This window comes from Brachyhypopomus gauderio, chromosome 16, assembly GCF_052324685.1.
Source record: "Brachyhypopomus gauderio isolate BG-103 chromosome 16, BGAUD_0.2, whole genome shotgun sequence".
NCBI classification, from domain to species: Eukaryota; Metazoa; Chordata; class Actinopteri; order Gymnotiformes; family Hypopomidae; genus Brachyhypopomus; species Brachyhypopomus gauderio.
In genome coordinates, this window is record NC_135226.1 from 1184633 (window position 1) to 1204632 (window position 20000).

The window sequence follows — 20000 nt, forward strand, 5'->3', positions numbered from 1 at the left end:
AGCCCTCAGTCTTTGAGTTCAACTGCTTCTAGTTTATCTGATTGGTATAATGTTACTTGTTTCTAGTGTTTCCTTGCAGGTCATTGTGCGTGTAAGTGTGTGTCGCTCCAATACTAGGTCTATGGTACCAATACTAGGTCTATGGTTAACATTTATTTACTAAGAATCCTTGTTCGAATTTCATGATTTATATATGACTTTGTGCTTTAGTGTTTATTGATGTTAGTCTTGCTTTCAGTCTCTGGTTAATGTGACATTCCTGGTGTTTCTGACTATCTCCATCGGTCTTTCTTTCATGTGTCACGGTCCTGGCGAAGTTTGTTTATTACAGTTTTTGATGACTGCTAACATGCGTTTGTCCAATCTAATACTATTAGTTCAATTCATTTTGTTTTTGCACAAAATGCAGTCATTTTACATGTTTTTATAATGCTTAATTTTTCTATACACACAAGGTTATCCAATAACAAAATTCTGGATCATTTTTGCCTTATTTACAATTGCTTGCACACAGCATGTCAAAAATGAAAACCTAAGGTTCAAAACCTTAAATACTGTATAAAATGCAAAGTTCTGCAAAAACAAAGGCAGCTGAAAAGCTATTACTGTAATACATATTTTTTGCACATATAGATCAATGAAATAAAATGAAGTACAGTAATGTACCGGGTCAGAGAGGAGCAAATATAACAATTTGTCCTGCAATCTCAAGTGCTGGTTTGGTCCTTCACAAATGCCAGATTGGTCCCTATAACAGTGACCTCCTTCTTTCGTTTTTGAATGAACTCTACCAACAACTGGTTCCAGAAGCAGAAAGGGAACAGGTGGGAGGAAACACGAGGACATTTGTGATGGGACGATGTAGCATTCTGTCATTCTCATGTCATCACAAACTGGTTTATAGACCATCCAAGAGTGATGTCCCTTTTCCTCCCGCCCATCTCGCCTTTCCTCAACCCCACTAAGGAACTTTTTTCAGTCTGGAGGTGGAAGGTGTATGATCATCGGCCCCATGACCAAATGTCCCTCCTGGATGCAATGGATCCCGGCTGCAGAGACATTTCAGCTGAAGACTGCCAGGGGTGAATAAGGCATTGCGTTGTGAAATGCAGACTTGTTATTTAGATAAGAAAATGCGCCAAACTATTTGGCTGTTTGTGTGAGGTCAATGTGTTGCTTTGTTTAGAGTTTTGACAATGTATCACAAGTATTGGGAAACGCACGTTAGCAGTCGTCAAAAACTGTACTGTAAGTTGTATCCGCCGTGTGTTAGTTGGTCCCTCTACTTGGTTCTGTGTTCGTTGCATTCTATGTGTGTTTCTCTATCTAGAGTCTGTTAGCCCTGCCTTTGGTTGTCCTGCCCCCATAGCTGGTTATTTATTTGTTTGGTTTATTGTTCATGTATCTCGTTGGGTCGTAAATAAACCCAGCTCCCTTTTGTAAGTGTGTCCTCGTCTGGTTTAAGCGTCACATTACAGAAGGACCCACCACATTCTGACACAGAAAAAGAGCTGGACATGGATACCAAATATGAATGAACGTTATATAGTGCCTTTCAACATACCCAAGGTCACTTTACAATTTTAAAACAGGTACCGATCTGTGCTGCCAATATTCTGTCTCTGAGCTCCTTGGGTAGTTCCTTCAACCTAATGATTCTCATTTGCTCTGACATGCACTGTGAGCTGTGAGGTCTTATATAGACATGTGTGAGCTGTGAGGTCTTATATAGACAGGTGTGTGAGGTCTTATATAGACAGGTGTGTGAGATGTGAGGTCTTATATAGACAGGTGTGTCAGATGTGAGGCCTTATATAGACACATGTGTGAGGTGTGAGGTCTTATATAGACAGGTGTGTGAGATGTGAGGTCGTATCTAGACAGGTGTGAGATGTGAGGTCTTATATAGACAGGTGTGTGAGGTCTTATATAGACATGTGTGTGAGTTGTGAGGTCTTATATAGACAGGTGTGTGAAATGTGAGGTCTTATATAGACGTGTGTGTGAGGTCTTATATAGACAGGTGTGTGAGTTGTGAGGTCTTATATAGACAGGTATGTGCCTTTCCTAACGAAGTCCAATCAGTTAAATTAAAAACAGATGGACTCCAATGAAGGAGTTGAACCATCTCAAGGAGGATCAAAACAAATGGACGGCATGTGAGTTAAATGTCACAGCAAAGGGTCTGAATACTTATGACCATGTAATTTTTCAATTTTTCTTTTTTTAATAAATTTGCAAAAAAATCTACATTTCTTTTATTTCTGTCAAGATGGGGTGCTGAATGTACTTTAATGACAAATCAAATGAACTTTTTTTTTATTTTAGCAAATGGCTGCAATGAAAGAAGGAGTGAAAAATTCAAAGGGGTCTGAACACTTTCTGTACGCACTGTGTGTCTCCTTCAACTCCCCCAACCTCACACCCAAAGAGTTTTAGTTAGTGTGCTACTGCAGGATTTGCAATGTCTGACTATATCACTGTGTTGAGCTTTGAGGAACCTACAGAGTAGCAAAATGGGCTGGTGTAAAATGTCCTTATTCAAACAGCACAGAAATATCAGAGTCAGTCAGCAGAGTCAGAGCTTAAAGGTCTCAGTCATATTTCTCATATCTCTGAAGGGCCCCGATTGGTCCTTGTTATACCGATAGTCCAATGTTATACTGATGGTGATTGGTTCAAATACCTTATCCTGTGATGTGACCTACAGACACAAACATCCACACATATAAAGTCCAGCATGTGTTATCAATTGCAGTGGAATCATAGTCTGGTTATTGCAACAGCACCTTTGGCACCTTTGGTGACGCATTAGATCAGGGGTGGCCAACCCGCCAGAGACCTAGAGCCATTTTTTGTACTGTGTTACGGCAAAGAGCCACATCATGCATTGGCGAGTGTAAGTTGTTGAGCGGGGGGGTTATTATTAGCTGTGAAGACAGTCAAATGCGTGTTTTCCACTACGGCGATTTTAAAAGTATTAGCGGCTCGCTAGGCTTGTAAACAAACCGCGCACCACGAAAATGTAGCAGTGTGTCGCCCCGTTAGTGCAGGTGAGCCCGCGGACCGGCTGGGGAGCCGCACGAAACCAGGCAAAGAGCCGCATGCGGTTGGCCACCCCTGCATTAGATAGTAGAAAAAATGACAGGTTAATCCATGTTAAACCTCAACAAACTTCTCAGCCAATCTGTGTTGATTCCAGAGCTTTCCAACCCAGACACTACATGAGCTGCAGCTCCTTACCCCACATCAGGGCCTCAGCTGGGCCCCTCAACTCAGACAGCACTAATACCCACAGAACCCAAACACACATGCACTCACAAGACCTGTAGACAATAAACATTGTCTGAAAACGAGTAATAAATAAAAGGCCAGTCAAACTGGGCCTAGGAACATTGGGAGTGCCAGGATTTGTTTTACATTTGGAACTTTTCCTCCCAAACGACCCTAAAACCAAAAATAACTAAGATCATCTTTGCTACTTTTCCACTTATGAGAAACCAGATTCTAGAAATTAAATTTTTTTTAAAAGGTCTCATCTAATCACATCATTAAAACAGAACTGGGAATAAAGGCACAGTCCCAAACCACATCCATCATCATCATCACACACACACACACACACACACACACACACACACACACACACACACACACACACACACACATACACACACTTGCTCGCTCTCTCTCACACACACATACACAGACACACACACCCATCCACCCACACACACACTTGCTCTCTCTCTCTCTCTCTCTCTCTCTCTCTCTCTCACACACACACACACACACACACACGAGTGCTTGCTCTCTCTCGCTCTCTCACACACAAACACACAGACACACACCCACACCCATCCACCCACACACACGCTCACTCTCTCTCTTTCGCTCACACACACACACACACACACACACACATACACACACACGAGTGCTTGCTCTCTCTCGCTCTCTCTCTCTCTCTCACACACACACACACACACACACACACACGAGTGCTTGCTCTCTCTCGCTCTCTCTCACACACACACACACACATACACACACACGAGTGCTCTCTCTCTCTCGCTCTCTCTCACACACACACACACACACACACACACACACACACACACACACACTGAAGCTGCTTCCTACTGACGTTGCTGCAGAGTGTTTTTTGCCTTATTTTTCCTGTCTGTTTGTTTACATCTGATATATCTACAAACACTTTGTGGATATATTTACTCATAACTCCAGCTACAACAACATCCACAAGCCATCAAAAGACCTTTTCGACTCTCAAAAAACATTGAAGTTCATCTTAACCGAAGCTAAGTATTTTAGTATTTCATCATGTCTCAGTCGCTTGTTGCTTGTGTTGAGTTTGGCATGTATAGGTACTCTTCTTCCGTCAGTAGTGATAATTTTATTTGTGATAAGTGTAGATTTGATTTTATTATTAGCATGACGGTGAGGATTTCGCTTTTAGATGTATTTTGCTGCATTGACGGTTGTATATTGATTCACATACATGGTAGCCAATCTGACGTCTAGGGTTTGACACACGCAAACTAACCCCCCCCCCCCCCCCCCCAACGATCGACACACACAGCTAAAAAATAAATAGGTAGATCTTTCTGACTTGGTCATCTTATAAGTAGCTCGCAAGCTGAAAACTTGTGGGCACCCCTGGGTTAGAGTTATTTCAGTCTGGATTTAGGCTCCATCATAGCACTGAAACGGCACTGACTAAAGTACTGAATGATCTCTTAATATCCTCTGATAAAGGACATGTTTCTGTTCTCATACTGCTAGAGCTCAGCGCTGCTTTTGACACCATTGATCATAATATTCTACTTAATAGGCTGGAGACACTCATTGGCATAAGAGGTCAAGCACTCTCCTGGTTCAGGTCCTACCTGACAGATCGTTACCAATTTGTACTAGTAAATAATGAATGCTCAGAGCATTCTAAAGTAAAGTATGGTGTCCCACAAGGATCTGTACTGGGCCCCATATTATTCTCATTATACTGTATTTGCTACCACTGGGCACTATCATTCGTAGGCATGGTATTAGCTTCCATTGCTATGCAGACGATACTCAGTTGTATATATCTTCTAATCTGGATGATCTCCCTACTACTCTCAAGATTGAGAACTGCGTCCAGGAGATTAAAAACTGGATGGCGTATAATTTTCTTCAACTAAATTCCGATAAGACTGAGGTGCTGATTCTTAGGCCTAAAGCTGCTAGAAGCAACTGGGCTGATATTTCCCTTACCCTAGGTGGTTTTTCAGTAACACCTAAATCTACCGCAAAAAGCTTAGGTGTCACTATCGATTCTGATCTTTCATTTGATACACATATATTAGGGCTGCACGATTAATCGTATTTTTATCGTTATCGCGATGTGAAGTTTCATGATAAACACATCGAAAGAGCCACGATAACTCCTTGAATAACAGCAAACTCTAATTGCATTATCCTCGTCCAGCAATAGAGGGAGCTATTCGCGCTGCAGACTATGATCACGTGACGTAAGTAGGCAAGAGACAGAGTGAGGCAGAGTTGCCAGGTTCACGGTTTTCATGCCAAATTGGGCTTGTTTGAAAATCCAGCCGCGGGTAAAAATTCTGGGGCCGCGGGGTGCGGTTTTTTGGGCTACTTTTGAGTTGGGCTACTGCGGAAGTTACAAGTCAACACTAAGAATCGATTGTGATATAATACTTAATTTGTCTCCATTTCACACTCACAACACCCCCGCCTGCCGACAACTTACACTCGCAGATTTTGTGCTGAAAATTTTTGTAGGACCTGGCAACCCTGGAGTGAGGTGAACACGCTCATCAGACACGCGATTTGGTTTAAGCCTGGTTTACACTTGATGCGGCGCGAGGGTCCGGGAGGCGAAAATAACGTAATCGCGGTGGCTTCGCCCGTGTGCAATGGCCTCGGCGCTGTCGATTCACGAGGTCGTGCACCTCTCGAATTTTGTAAGTTCGCGCGCGCCGCGTCTCAGCGCAATGAGAACAGTCATGTTTGCAGGGTTCATACACCTATACAAGGTGGAATTCAAGCACTTGTACGTCACTTTCAAGGTCCATTTCAATAATTCCCAGCACGTTAAACTTAATTGAATTAAATATTTATACATATACTCTAAATGATTCGAAATAATTCGCTTTTTTATCACATTATTTAATGGATATTTATTTGCAAAACGCCCAATCTTAACGTCTTCACGTTCTCTCATGTTTCATCCTGGAATTACAAGAGGCTCGTATTTGTTAACGTAATACAAGAGAACTGTTCAGTCAGACAGATATTTGTTGTGAAACGAAGTAGTTACAATTTCAAGCCTTTTCAAGTACTTTAGCCTAAATTCCAGCACTTTTCAAACCTGAAACACAAAGCAAGATTAAAATTGGTCAGGTAAAAGTTCATTCCCCTGTATTTGAGGGGTGTTTTTTTATACTACTAGGCCTACATATCGTTTCGGACAACACTGCAAAGAATGTGACACGGCAAGATTAAACGCTTCCGCCGTTCGCGGAGGTTAACGAGGTGTGCGGAGTCGCTCACTCCTGAAAGTATAAACCTAGATTGAATCTATTGTTGAATAAACCTGCAAAATATTTGGAATTATTCTGGATTCATTACACAGTAAAAAACAAAACAAATTAATGTGCTGCTGTTCAGAGAGACACTACATTTCTGTATTTTAATCTTAATTTATCGTGGTTCACATCGATATCGGGATATCCAACAATGTTATCGCACATCGCAATTCTAGTCCATATTGTGCACCCCTAACATATATGCAATGTCACTAAGGCTGCCTTTTCCCATGTACATAATATTGTCAAGCTGAGACACTTACTTTCATTAGCTGATGCAGAGAAGCTGGTCCATGCTTTTGTCTCGTCAAGATTGGACTACTGTAATAGTCTTCTAATTGGATGCTCTAAACCAGGGATGTCAAAGTCAAATACACTGAGGGCCAAAAAACCAAATTTGCTACAAGCCGAGGGCCGGACTGGTTCAATATTGAAATGACTGCACATAGCCTATTGAACCAAGACCTAGCACAGTGTATATTATTTAATGTTTAAATGAATAAAGCAATCTTTTCTTATGGATCTGTCAGTAATTTCAAGTGAAAACATTTTTCAACAGGCAAACAGATAAAAGCAAACTTCCTTCAAGGAAAACATGTCCTGTACATTAAATGAATAAAGTAATAAAGGTTTGAAAAGTGCTGGAAATTAGGCTAAAGTACTTGAAAATGCTTGAAAATTATAACGACTTCGTTTCACAACAAATAGCTGTCTGACTGAACAGTTCTCTTGTATTACGTTAACAAATCATTAAATAATGTGAATAAAAAAGCGAATTATTTCGAATCATTTCGACTATATGTATAAATATTTAACTTAATTAAGTTTAACTGGTGCGCGCTGTTACAAAATTCGAGAGGTGCACGACCTTGCGAATCGACAGCGCGCGACGCCCTCGCGCACGGGCGTAGCCACTGCGATTACGTCATTTTCGCCGCGCAGACCCTCGCTGCTTGTGTGCGCTGCACTGACTTCGCGGGCTACCGTTGCATTGTGGGGAATGTAGTGTTTGTGCGTGCAAAACATCATCGGGCGGCTGTGGCCTGCGGGCCGGTTCTAATAGTAATTAAATATCATCCAGGGGGCCTTGACTTAGACACATGTGCTCTAAACATTCCATAAAGAAGCTACAACTTGTACAAAATACTGCAGCTAGAGTCCTAACTAAGGCTAGAAAATTTTATCATTTGATTATTTAATCGGAAGCCAGTGTAATGCCGGCTTTATACTGGCTTCCGATTAAATAAGCCAGTTAACCTATAAGGCTAACCTTTTGTTAACCTATAAGGCGTTAAATGGTCTTGCTCCATAATATCTGAGTGAACTCATTGCTTACTACAACCCATCTCGCCCTTTGTGCTCCTAAAATGCTGGATTTCTCCTAGATCCAAAAATTTGTAAGACTACAGCCGGAGGCAGAGCTTTCTCCTTTAAAGCCCCTCAATTATGGAATAGCCTTCCAGCTCCAAACCGAGATTCTGATATAGTTCCAATCTTTAAATCTAGACTTAAGACTCACTTATTTAATCAAGCCTTCAGTTAATATTCCCCTTGTAAGGTGTGGGGCTCGAGGGCCCCCAGACGTTGAGATTTCTGGTAATCTGAGATGTTGATGCTGTCATCCAGCTGTGTCATGGCATCACTCTAGTTGTGACAATGACTTGACTGGAAAGCAATGTCTCAGTGAGCCCTCATGCCTGTGGTCACCTCTGAACCCCTCCCTTTAGTTATGCTGCTATAGATTAGCCTGCTGGAGCCACATGCTAATCACTGCCACGTGAGCTATGTATGTTTAAATCAATGGTGGTTTAAATTGATGTCCACACACTCAGTCTGTATTGTCTATCTTTTTGCCTCCTTCTACCCAAGATGATTGGATACAAGCACCTACAAGCACCTGGGAGATGGTCTGGCTTGCTGGTGGATGTACTGATGCCAGGGTTGGATGTGTCGCATTGCCGAAAGAGGACGTGCTGGTGCTAGCTCCTACCTGAGGCTCACCATCTGCACCGAAAGGACTGTGACTATTTGGCCAGGGAACAAGAACCTTAACTACTACTGTAGAACTGTAGAACCACCCTGCGCACCAAGGATGTGTTCCCTTTTGAGTCTTGGCCCTCCCGAGGTTTCTTCCTAATCCCCACCATCATAGGGAGTTTTTCCTTGGCACTGTCACCTTTGGCTTGCTCATTACGGATCTGGACCCATACAATTGTAAAGCTGCTTTGTGAAAACATGTGTTGTGAAATAATAATAATAATAATAAATTTGACTTTTTTTGACACACACACACACACACACACACACACACACACACACACACACACACACACACACACACACACACACACACACACACACACACAACAAACACACACACACACATTCTCTCTCTCTCTCTCTCACACACACACACACACACACACACACACACACACAAACACACACACACATGCACACAATCACACAATCCACATATCTTCTTCCTCCCCTATTGTGTTACCTTGGTGTTCATTCAAACTCTCCTCAGACTACCACCCTGCTAATTACCCAGCACACACCATTCTCCAACACTAAATTCAGTATTTTTCCTTCTTTCTGAGAGTTCAACATATTCCACTTCTGCTCAGTACCAGGCCTCCCACAGGATCCTGCATTTCAGCCAGAGAACCCTAACAGAGCAGACTCCAGTGTGAAGAAGTTTGCAGCTCAAAAGTGTGAAACTAAGCTACTTTCACTGCACAGCCCTGAAGATCCCATGTTGGAGACTCCAGGTGTCTGCTCAGGGACTTAACACACCCAGCCTTTAGAGAAGGCAGCAGTGGAATTGAGGATAAACACTCCCAGCAGCGATACATAGGGATGAAGGAAAGAGTTCTGATGTTATGCAGGAACGTGTTTGAGTGGTTCAAGCCTTACTGTGAACATCTTGGTTATTCGGTTTTACTGTCAACCTGTCAAAACAGCATTAGGTGTAAGATGTGTGTACGTGTGTGTGAGTGTGTGTGTGTGTGTGTGTGTGTGTGTGTGTGTGTGTGTGTGTGTGTGTGGGAAAGGGGGGGGTGTATCGCAGAGGTTGGCTTGAGACTCTACCGTGACTTCATTTCCTGTCTGTGCAAAGGTGATGTAATTTGCTTCTTCCCCAGTGTAAACAAATAGTGATGGAGAACTTTGCCTCTGGTTCACACTGCGCTACACAAAGCCTCATAGCCATATAGCCACAAAGAGCATGATAACTGGGCCTTAACATGGAATAGAAGTTGTATATTTTTTACATATTTACATTTACCAATACAATTCAACTTTATGTTAAAGACAATTGTGGAAAATAAGAGGGAGCATGAAATATAAAATATAAAAAGTAACATAAATATAAAGCTGCAGCTTCAAGCTAAATAGTTAATAAAAGACAAGAGAAAAGGCATATTCAGTAGTCAGGCAAAAGGCACATTCAGTAGTCGGTATCAAGCAATCACATGTAGACAAAGATTTCAAATGTATTAAAGAAAACTAATGTTGTCATAGTTACTGAGATTTTTATTAATTATTCATTTTTTAAAGCTAAACTAAGAAATAATTTTATAGGTGGCGATGAATATGACATTCTGTACCACACTGTGAAATGGAAAAAATTCAAAATTTGACTTTTAACACATACAAATAGATTTCTGTTTCTCTTTCACCAACCTTTGTATCCATACCCATACAATTAATCACTTATAACTAATCACTTATAACATAACTATAACTAAGATGCTTTTGTAAAGATTTCAAGTGCACATTTTCTTAAATTTTTAGGCCTCCAGTAAACCACAACCGGATCCTATACACAGCTCTGCACTCAACTCGCTGGCCTGGTCACTCATCTCGAAAGGAATCGTTTTTGATTTATTGCAACTGTAACACATCTATTGCCAAGCTGGGGTTCCCTGTCGCCATGGAGATTAACTGCACTTCCTGACAGGTGCGGTGGAGGTCGTCGTGCCCTGTCAGCTCCAGGAGGCGGCACCGATGGCAGCGTGCAGGTCCAGCCCTGAGAAGCAATGGCTCCTGTATTCACGTTCCCGCCTTGAGTCTGTCCCCAGTGTGCCATATATTACAGAGCTACATTTCCAAACACCCCCCTGGCTTCATCCAGGCCTCAGTGAGCCGATACCTTACAGGGCTGCCTCAGTGCGGATCAAGGTGGTGGAGTCAGACCCAGCTGTCTGTCAGCTCTTACAGAACTGGGCATGGAGCACAGAGACCCAACCACAAAAACCATCAGTCTCAATCAGCATTTTATAATTGTGGTACATTCCATGTCAGATGGTCTTAAAAGCAGCTATAGTCTGGCCTTTACTTTGTTGCAAGCATACAATTTGAAACCATTAAGGTCACTTGATGCCTATGACAGTTTTTTGGGATGTGACAAAGGCAGGATGTCATGGTACAGACCCTAACCCCTCCCTTTGGGTGTGTGTATGTGTGTGGTCTGCATCTGTCCATATATGTCCGTATATGTATTTCGGGTGTGGTTCTATGCGCGTGTGTTCATCTGTCTCAACTGTCATTTGTCTCATTAAAGTTATGCACTGCACTTGGCTCTTATTTATGTTAAGGTGTTTAATGTGTGTTGATGTGCTTGTTACTCGTCTTTGGTCAAGTCAATTCCTTGTTGCGTGTGTGTGTTTACGTTCATTGTTGACAAGTGCTAAGCGCTAACCAAAATAAACGTAGTTTGTGCTAAACAACGCCTCAGTTCAGCATTCTCTCACCCCCTCATTACACAGTTCTATGAAGATCAGCCCTTTAATGTACAATAGAATCAATACAGACAAATGCAGCTAATGCTTCTGAGGCTGTAAACATCTTCGTTTCCTCAAACACTTCAAATGGAGCATTCACACTCCATTTTAGGTTGAAACATATGGGTAACAAATTAACCAAGTGGTTATTTACTAATAACACTCAAAAAATGAAAAAACAAAAAAGTCAAAAGCCCATATTTTTTATTTTTTATTGGACTGTTACCCCGGTATAAACTGTGAACTCACACCCCAGAATAAGTGTGCTGTTTCTCTTGGCTGCAGTGTTACAGTGTTTACCACTGTGATTGGCAGCTGCAGTGTTACAGTGTTTACCACTGTGATTGGCAGCTGCAGTGTTACAGTGTTTACCACTGTGATTGGCAGCTGCAGTGTTACAGTGTTTACCGCTGTGATTGGCAGCTGCAGTGTTACAGTGTTTACCACTGTGATTGGCAGCTGCAGTGTTACAGTGTTTACCGCTGTGATTGGCAGCTGCAGTGTTACAGTGTTTACCACTGTGATTGGCAGCTGCAGTGTTACAGTGTTTACCGCTGTGATTGGCAGCTGCAGTGTTACAGTGTTTACCGCTGTGATTGGCAGCTGCAGTGTTACAGTGTTTACCGCTGTGATTGGCAGCTGCAGTGTTACAGTGTTTACCGCTGTGATTGGCAGCTGCAGTGTTACAGTGTTTACCACTGTGATTGGCAGCTGCAGTGTTTACATCTGTGACTGACAGTGTTGTGTACTGCTAGGTTAACAAGCAGGGATCTGGGCCCTGTGATCTGCCTGGACACCTCGTGTGAGAGGGGATCAAGCCAGCGCAGAGCCGCTCCCAAACTTAGCAGTCACACCCCCTATTCCCCCCATCCTCCCCGCCCCTCTCTCATAGCAGTGCAGGGTCTATTTCCTCGTGGCGACACTCAGTCTGTTAGCAGAATGCCATAGTAGGGGAGAGGGCTGGCAGAGGCTTCGCTCACACTTCTGTCTCTGGATGACGAGCAGAATCTGGAAGAGGAGAAGTGGCCCTCGGCAAAAATGACACCACTAACAGCCTTAGTGCCAGCAGTGGTCTCTTCCTCTCTCTTCCTCTTATTTTCCCTCTCTCTCTCTCCTTCTCCAACCCCCACACTTTGCTGCTCTCTCACTCTGTCAGCTCACTGTAAAAGGACTCAGCCTCCATGGCACCAGCTACATGGCCTCCCCCAAAAATAACGTGCTCCAGTGAACATGCCCTCCTTGAGGAAGGCCAGCCCAGCATATTTACAGGGGCTGGAGGCTTCAGTGCACACCTATGAAGAACAGGAGAAATGTGTCACCTCAAACGTGCCCTGTCAATGCTTTATGCTCCACCTATGAGACATCCATCAGACTTCTGTGTCCAGATGAATGGTACTAGATAAAAGCCCTGAGCAATTACACCACTGGATGCTTTTATTCTGCCCACAGACACAAGGTGAAAAACCCAGCACCCCTGTCACTAGGGACAAAAAGCAATATGACATCTCAAAAGGCACTCGAGCCAGTGAGAATCACATCTGCCCTCTGGAACCACAATCGTAGTAAAAGCCTCACCCACATGTATCAGTGGTAGAGGACAGAGGAGAGTCCTAGTGGAGGGATCTGAGCACGCCTGCCTGGAGGGACAGAAAGAGGTGCTGCTATCACTAAAGGCCCTTCACTCCTGACATGTGTCATGGCAACGTCATAAATAGACCTAGAGAGCAGGAGAGCTGGTGTTGGTTTACAAATCCCAGCACATAAACATGTGATGTCCCCATTTACCAGAGAGAAAAGAAAGTGACCATTGAACAGAGATACCAGACTCTGCAGTCACTGCAGACTGACACAGAGATACCAGACCCTGCAGTTACTGCAGACTGACACAGAGATACCAGACCCTGCAGTTACTGCAGACTGACATAGAGATTCCAGACCCTGCAGTTACTGCAAACTGACACAGAGATACCAGACCCTGCAGTTATTGCAGACTGACACAGAGATACCAGACCCTGCAGTTACTGCAGACTTACACAGAGATACCAGACCCTGCAGTTACTGCAGACTGACACAGAGATACCAGACCCTGCAGTTACTGCAGACTGACACAGATACCAGACCCTGCAGTTACTGCAGACTGACACAGAGATACCAGACCCTGTAGTTACTGCAGACTGACACAGAGATACCAGACCCTGCAGTTACTGCAGACTGACACAGAGATACTAGACCCTGCAGTCACTGCAGACTGACACAGAGATACCAGACCCTGCAGTTACTGCAGACTGACACAGAGATACCAGACCCTGTAGTTACTGCAGACTGACACAGAGATACCAGACCCTGCAGTTACTGCAGACTGACACAGAGATACCAGACCCTGCAGTTACTGCAGACTGACACAGAGATACCAGACCCTGCAGTTACTGCAGTTTGCAGCTTCTGGGTGAAACTTGGAACTGTGAAAGAGCATCCACTTAAGCCATAATTACATGAATTACATCAGAAACTGCAAATGAAATATTAAATTAAATAATACATCATGTAAATGCTGACCTACACAACACAGCAACAAAACATTGTTCTTAACAGTCTCAATCTGTCACAGGAACAGTTGTAAACCCCCCCCCCCCCCCCCCCCCCATTCCCCTCATCTCATTTTGTCACTCCTGAGATTATTTGGACTAAAAATGCAAAAATGGGTGAGTCAGTCTGTCTGTTTCAGGCATCAGACCTGCCATCAGACCTGCCCCTAGCTGAACTTGTGCCTTATTCAATAGATGGGAAATGCAATCCCATCACAACCTGCATTTTACAGTAGGGCTGGCCCGAATAGCGTTTTTTGAGCTCCGGATATTCTGCACTGATTCGAAGCGAATATTCGAAGCTTCGTTTTTAAATAAGACAGATTAAAAACGGATTATATTAAGAATATAAAATACTTTCTAAACCAGGGGTCGGAAACTGGCGGACCGCGGTCCGGATCCGAACCCGAACGCAGTCCTGTCCGGACCCAATCTCATTCCTGATTTACTGGATACGGACCCAAATGTCATCCCATCCGGACCCAGAATAAATTGTTAAAAATATTTTTTTATTTTGACGGGAGAATTCATTTTAAACCGGAGCATTTATTTCACCGCTATTGAAAATATTGAAAATAGCGCTGAACTCCGTCACGAGTGTTACGTCCCCCGGACTGCAGGCCAGAGCTATCTGCCAAATTTGGCCCGCAGAACAATATAGTTGATTAACCCTGTTCTAAACAAACGAACTTTTTTATATTGAGCTTATAGCTTAAGTGCAAAACCACAAAAAACAGCTATTTAGCTACGCACTGCACATCATTGAACTGAAATCGGCCAACAACAACACAATTTACAATGACTTTCGTCCACTGTAATATAATTAACAATGTTTAAGAATATAAAATACTTTCTGGACAAACAATTTTTTTTGTTTCAAGTAGGCCTATAACCCAAGTACTAAAACACAAAAACACAGCTATTCACTGGGCCGGCTTGCGCAGCGGAGCAGCCGCGGACACTGGGCCGATGTGCGCAGTGAAAAAATCGGGGGGGAAACACAAAAAAGACATGAAACGCGGGGAGAAACATTCTGTAAACAACAAACTTTTAATAGCTTCAAAAGAAATCAATATTAAATTATTATAGATTACAGGGAAGCTTAAACAAACGCCAAATTTAATAACGGAGCACACACATTAAAAATACCTAATACCCAGTGCTTAATTTGAGCCGGATCCTGCTGGAATAGGATCCGGGAACTCTTTAATTTTGAAGCGTGCGTTCCGGTAACTGTCTGCCTCGATCCGGCAACATTTTATGTTGTCTGCTCTTTGCGTTCCGGCATCGTTTGATTTACAAATTAAGCACTGCTAATACCTAATGCATTTTGCCTCTCATATACCGCCATTAACCTGAACGGAACTGTAACATTAGAGTGAGGCGGAGCTAAGAAAAAAAAAACACGAATATCCGAATACCAAAATTAAAAACCGAATACCTACTCAATGACCGAATATCCGAATATCTGAATATTCGGGTCCAGCCCTATTTTACAGGCACAATAATTTCACTCATAAAACTTCAAATAATCCCTGTTTTCAGTTTTGCATTATGCTATGCATATTTCTGAAGGAAATTCAGCTGCGTGTGGGAGGGCAAAATGAATTCTCTACCTCACCGACATTCACTTCAGTTTAAATGAGATGAACCCTGGTTAGCCCTGTGTCAACACCACTGTGTGCTCCTTCACTCACACATGAATCTGCCCATCATTGCTTCCATTCATTCACATGTTCATTCAGTTCTTTACTCACTTATTTCTTCATTCATTGTTAGGGCACTTACCCGGATGATTTCAGGTGTCTGCTGTATGAGTATGGTGGAGCCTGTATCTAATCCACTCAGCTCAGGCACAGCTAAAGGCGGGGGAGCACTGGTAGGCCCAGGTTCAGGCTCCAGAGCCGCTTCTGTCTTCGCACTGACCAGATTGTCCTGCAGCAAACGCATCACCTCACGCTCTTTCGACTGGGTGCCTGTGTTGGCGCCGCTCTCCACCAGTTCCTGGGCGAAGCTCTCGATGCTCTCCAAAATGCGCAGCAGCAGGGCACCATCATCCTCTGTCCCTGCCTCCTCAACCTTGACCTCTGTCGACTTGGCTGATTGGCCATGATGACTGGACACTGGTGGACCTTCACTGCGTGAGCCTCCTGTCAGGTGTTGGTTCTGGCAGGAGATGCTGGACTGGGTACAGTTCTTCATCTTGGGTGGTAGCGGAGGTTCCTTCTGCATGTTCTGGGAGAGGCACTCCAAGTCCATTAGTAGTTTGTCAATATCATCCTCACCGTCCCTGCCATTGCGTAGGGCTGGTTTTGAGAACAGCCTGGGCTCTGCGCTCTGCAGGGGTGCGTATGGCTGGCTAACACTTGCCTCAGGTTTCAGCTTGTATGCATTTCTACTAAACTCGACCAATTTGTCTGGATCTGTGGGCAGCCCAGCGTGTGTAGGATGCTGCCTGGACTCCATGAGGCCAAAGCCCTGCCCGTCTCCTCGCACTCTGTCCAGCACCCGGGCAGAGTCTGCATCCTCCTCGATGTACAGGGCCTCCATGGTGTCTTTGCAGATGCTGTCACTGCTGCCAGACAGGAGTGAGTTGCTGGAGGAGAAGGGATCATGGCGGCCTGTGGAGGGAGAGTGGAGAAGGGTGGAGGGGGAGTGGACAAGGGTGGAGGGGGAGTGGAGAAGGGTGGAGGGGGAGTGGACAAGGGTGGAGGGGGAGTGGAGAAGGGTAGAGGGGGAGCTGCTGCTGGAGGCTGAGAGCAGGTGCCCATGCTGCAGCCCATTGGTGGGCATCAGTGCTGGGAAGGAGGCAGTGAGATTCTGAACAGGTTTCAGGCTGTTGGTAACATCCCTACAGCTGTCCTGGGACTCTGGCTGAGGAGAGGAGGATTTAGACTGTGACATAGGGGGTGGAGGGGAATGGACAATGTCCTCATAACGGGGAGGCTGTTCACTGCCAAAATGTGAAAAGGGGCTCTGTTGCAGTCCATGGAGGCTGTTAAGCAGCTCAGACAGATCGCTGTGCTCCTGCAGTCCTGTTTGGCCCAGTTCTAACTCCAGAGGGAGCCTCTTCAGGTAGGTGGAGAGGCGGGCCATCACGTTCTTGTAGATGGCCTCAGGGTTGCCCGAGTCGCTCCCATCACCACCCATAGACTTCCTTTTGATGCACTGCTTTATGATGTCTGTGCACTTCTTGAGGTCCTCAGAGCATTTAAGCAGGATGTCTAGGCAGGCTTTGATGTCTTCCCCTGAGGTGCCGCTGTCGGCCTTGGTCTTCTCCAGTATGCGGCTGATGAGGCTCTCTTCACTGAGGCTGTTCAGGTAGAAGGTGGCCGTGCTATTCAGACTCTGCTCCAGTGATGCACTACGACTGAGCTTCTGCTCATCTGCTGCAGCCTTCTGCTGCAGGCCCAATGGGGGGCAGTTCTCATCGTTACCTGTGAAGCTGCCATAGATGATGTCAAGGTCAGTGGATCTCCGGCTGAATGAGTCGGGCCTGACCTTTCGACCCTTTCTGAAGGTCACATGGCTGGAGGAGTACTTGATCTTCTCAAAGGAAAACTCCTTGATTTTCCCACTGGCCAGATTGATGGCCTCACCTGTGATATCCTTCAGACTGGTTGAGCTTTGGACAGTCAAACCTTTCTTAATTCTTGGGATGACCTGGTGGTAGTCCTCACAGAATCCACCATGGCCAGAAGTACCATTGTCCAGCGCTTTCGAGGCAGGCTCGTGGAGGCCGAGCGGCCGGTCTGTGTAAGACCGGGATGCTGGAGGATCCAGAATCTCCGCACAGGTGCTGCGGTGGGCGACGGTGCAGCTGAGCCCGTGTCTGAGCGCACCACAGGGCCCGTCGCAGTAATGCACCACGTGTTGTGTACGCCGGTCAATCACCACGCTGTTGTAACAGTTTATGCTGCTGACCACGATGCGATAGGTGGCTGCCATGTTCTCTCATAAATGTTCACGTCTCTTCATGTAACAAATATTATATCGCTAAAAAAATTACAGTGACAATGAATTATTGTCACTGATATTTAAAAGATAAACATTTTTGGGTCCAAAACAAAAGCAATAGGATAGGTACTATCTGAGGCTCATACTAATAATACTTCAAATACTGCTGAATTCAGACCTACGAAAAAAACATTTCCATGCCAGACTTTTATGGCTGCCCCAAAAACGAGGTAATTGCAGAGCTAGCCATAATGATGAGGCTATCCGGTCCTCAGAACACGGCTCTCTGGCCTAATGACAGGCCAACACACAGCGGTCCACGTCATCTCCCCCGTACACGGATGTGCCCTGCAGGCATGGAGCTGTCGCCTGGCCCCTTCCCCAATCCCGTAAAACTTCAGGCCGCTTGGTGATTGTTCTGCCTTGATGTGCTACAGATGTGCTTTCATCGCAATCTTTTGTCCACCCTCTTTGTCTCCTTCCAGTTTTAGATGTTTTGTGAGTCCAGTGAGATCACCTGTGAGTCAAAAGGCAGAAAGACAGAACTCAGTCAGAACTCAGTCAGAATGAAGATCATGTATGCAGGTTTCTCAGGTTGTGTTGTCTTATTAGTCTTTTAGTCACACTTTTATAGGGGATATTAAAATGCTCCTAGCGCTTTACAGCATAACATAAAAAGCTCACTAAACTACCTCACATTGTCTCAGTATGTGCAAACAGCCTCCAAACATCCATAAGTCTTCTATAGATATCAAAGAGCACAAACACAGGCCCAGATAACTGAATAAGTGTTAGCACTCCAGAGATCAAAATAATTTAATATACAAATAAAGATTCAGGCCCAATCACATACCAAATGTGACAGAAAATCATGTATAACATCTTTGACACCGTTACAGCATGTTGAGTGTCTTCGTGAAGGGAGTGAGTGCTCTTAAAGAGCCTCCAGCTTTAGGGTGAGGTGTGAACAGGAGATGAAAGGCAGCAGACACTCTAACACTGAACAACAACAGTATGAAATGCACTGTTAGAGTAAGAAGCATATTCAAAACAGCAAACAAACAGAACAGACTGATTAAAACCACAGTCTGAACAGCACAGACCTAACAGCACAGACCTAACAGCACAGACAAAGGAAGCATTCCTCTACTGCAGTGACTCACTCACTATTTTTTCCGAATGGCAGTCATACATGGATCATGGTGTATATCACCAAATTACATACACTTTTACCTGGGATCAATGGCCTCTAATACGCAGCAGACTTGTTTTATTTTTAAGTTTCAGCTGCAAAAATATACATAGCAACTTGAAAATAATCCAAACTTCAGCACATTTGTGATGTGGCCGGTTGAGCTACTATGCTATCACTGTAATACATTTCTGCATTTCAGACCTTTCCCTCCCCTTCTGTCTTTCCCTCTAGTGGGAGTTCACAGAGGAGTCAGTATGAAATGGGATGACGCAGCGCGATGCAGGACAAGGAGACATTGTTTTTTTTGGGAAAAGCGAAAGGAGCAAAATACCATGACATCTCCCATCACATCCCATCATCTCCCATCATCTGCCATCACATCCCATCATCTCCCATCACCTCCCATCACCTCCCATCATCTCCCATCACCTCCCATCACCTCCCATCACCTCCCGGATAGGCCGGTATCGGTATCGGCCGATATCGGTATCGGAACGGAAATGCAAATAAACATCGGTATCGGATCGGAAGTTCAAAAAGCTGGATCGGGACATCACCATCCAGTTTTACACACTGTGTCAGACTGACCTCCTGGGCAGCAACAAGCACAAACAGAAGAAATTTGGATTTAAAAAAGTAAGACAGAAAGAAAAAAGAACCTTTGGTGTTGCAGACACAACTGAATCCCTTTGAAAAAGGGATGTGTTGCATGGGCAAAAACAAAACAACATTTAGACAGCAGAAATAGTTGTTACTTGATGATAAAGAAGAAAATAATTACCCCCCTAACCTGACTATTACATAAATAACATGATATATCACTGCTAATCTTGCAACATTTATGGAAATAATAACACAAAGTAAAACC

General features: G+C 44.2%; 1 protein-coding gene across 1 annotated transcript in view; it reads right to left on the reverse strand.

Moving 5' to 3' along the window:
• Positions 1-20000, reverse strand: part of ppp2r3a (protein phosphatase 2, regulatory subunit B'', alpha) — a 128131-nt gene that overhangs the window by 33554 nt on the left and 74577 nt on the right. Inside the window, exon 3 of the mRNA XM_076977285.1 lies at positions 15769-18454. Coding sequence (XP_076833400.1) covers positions 15769-17928 — 2160 coding nt within the window. The 5' untranslated portion in view covers positions 17929-18454. The remainder of the gene's footprint in view (positions 1-15768; positions 18455-20000) is intronic.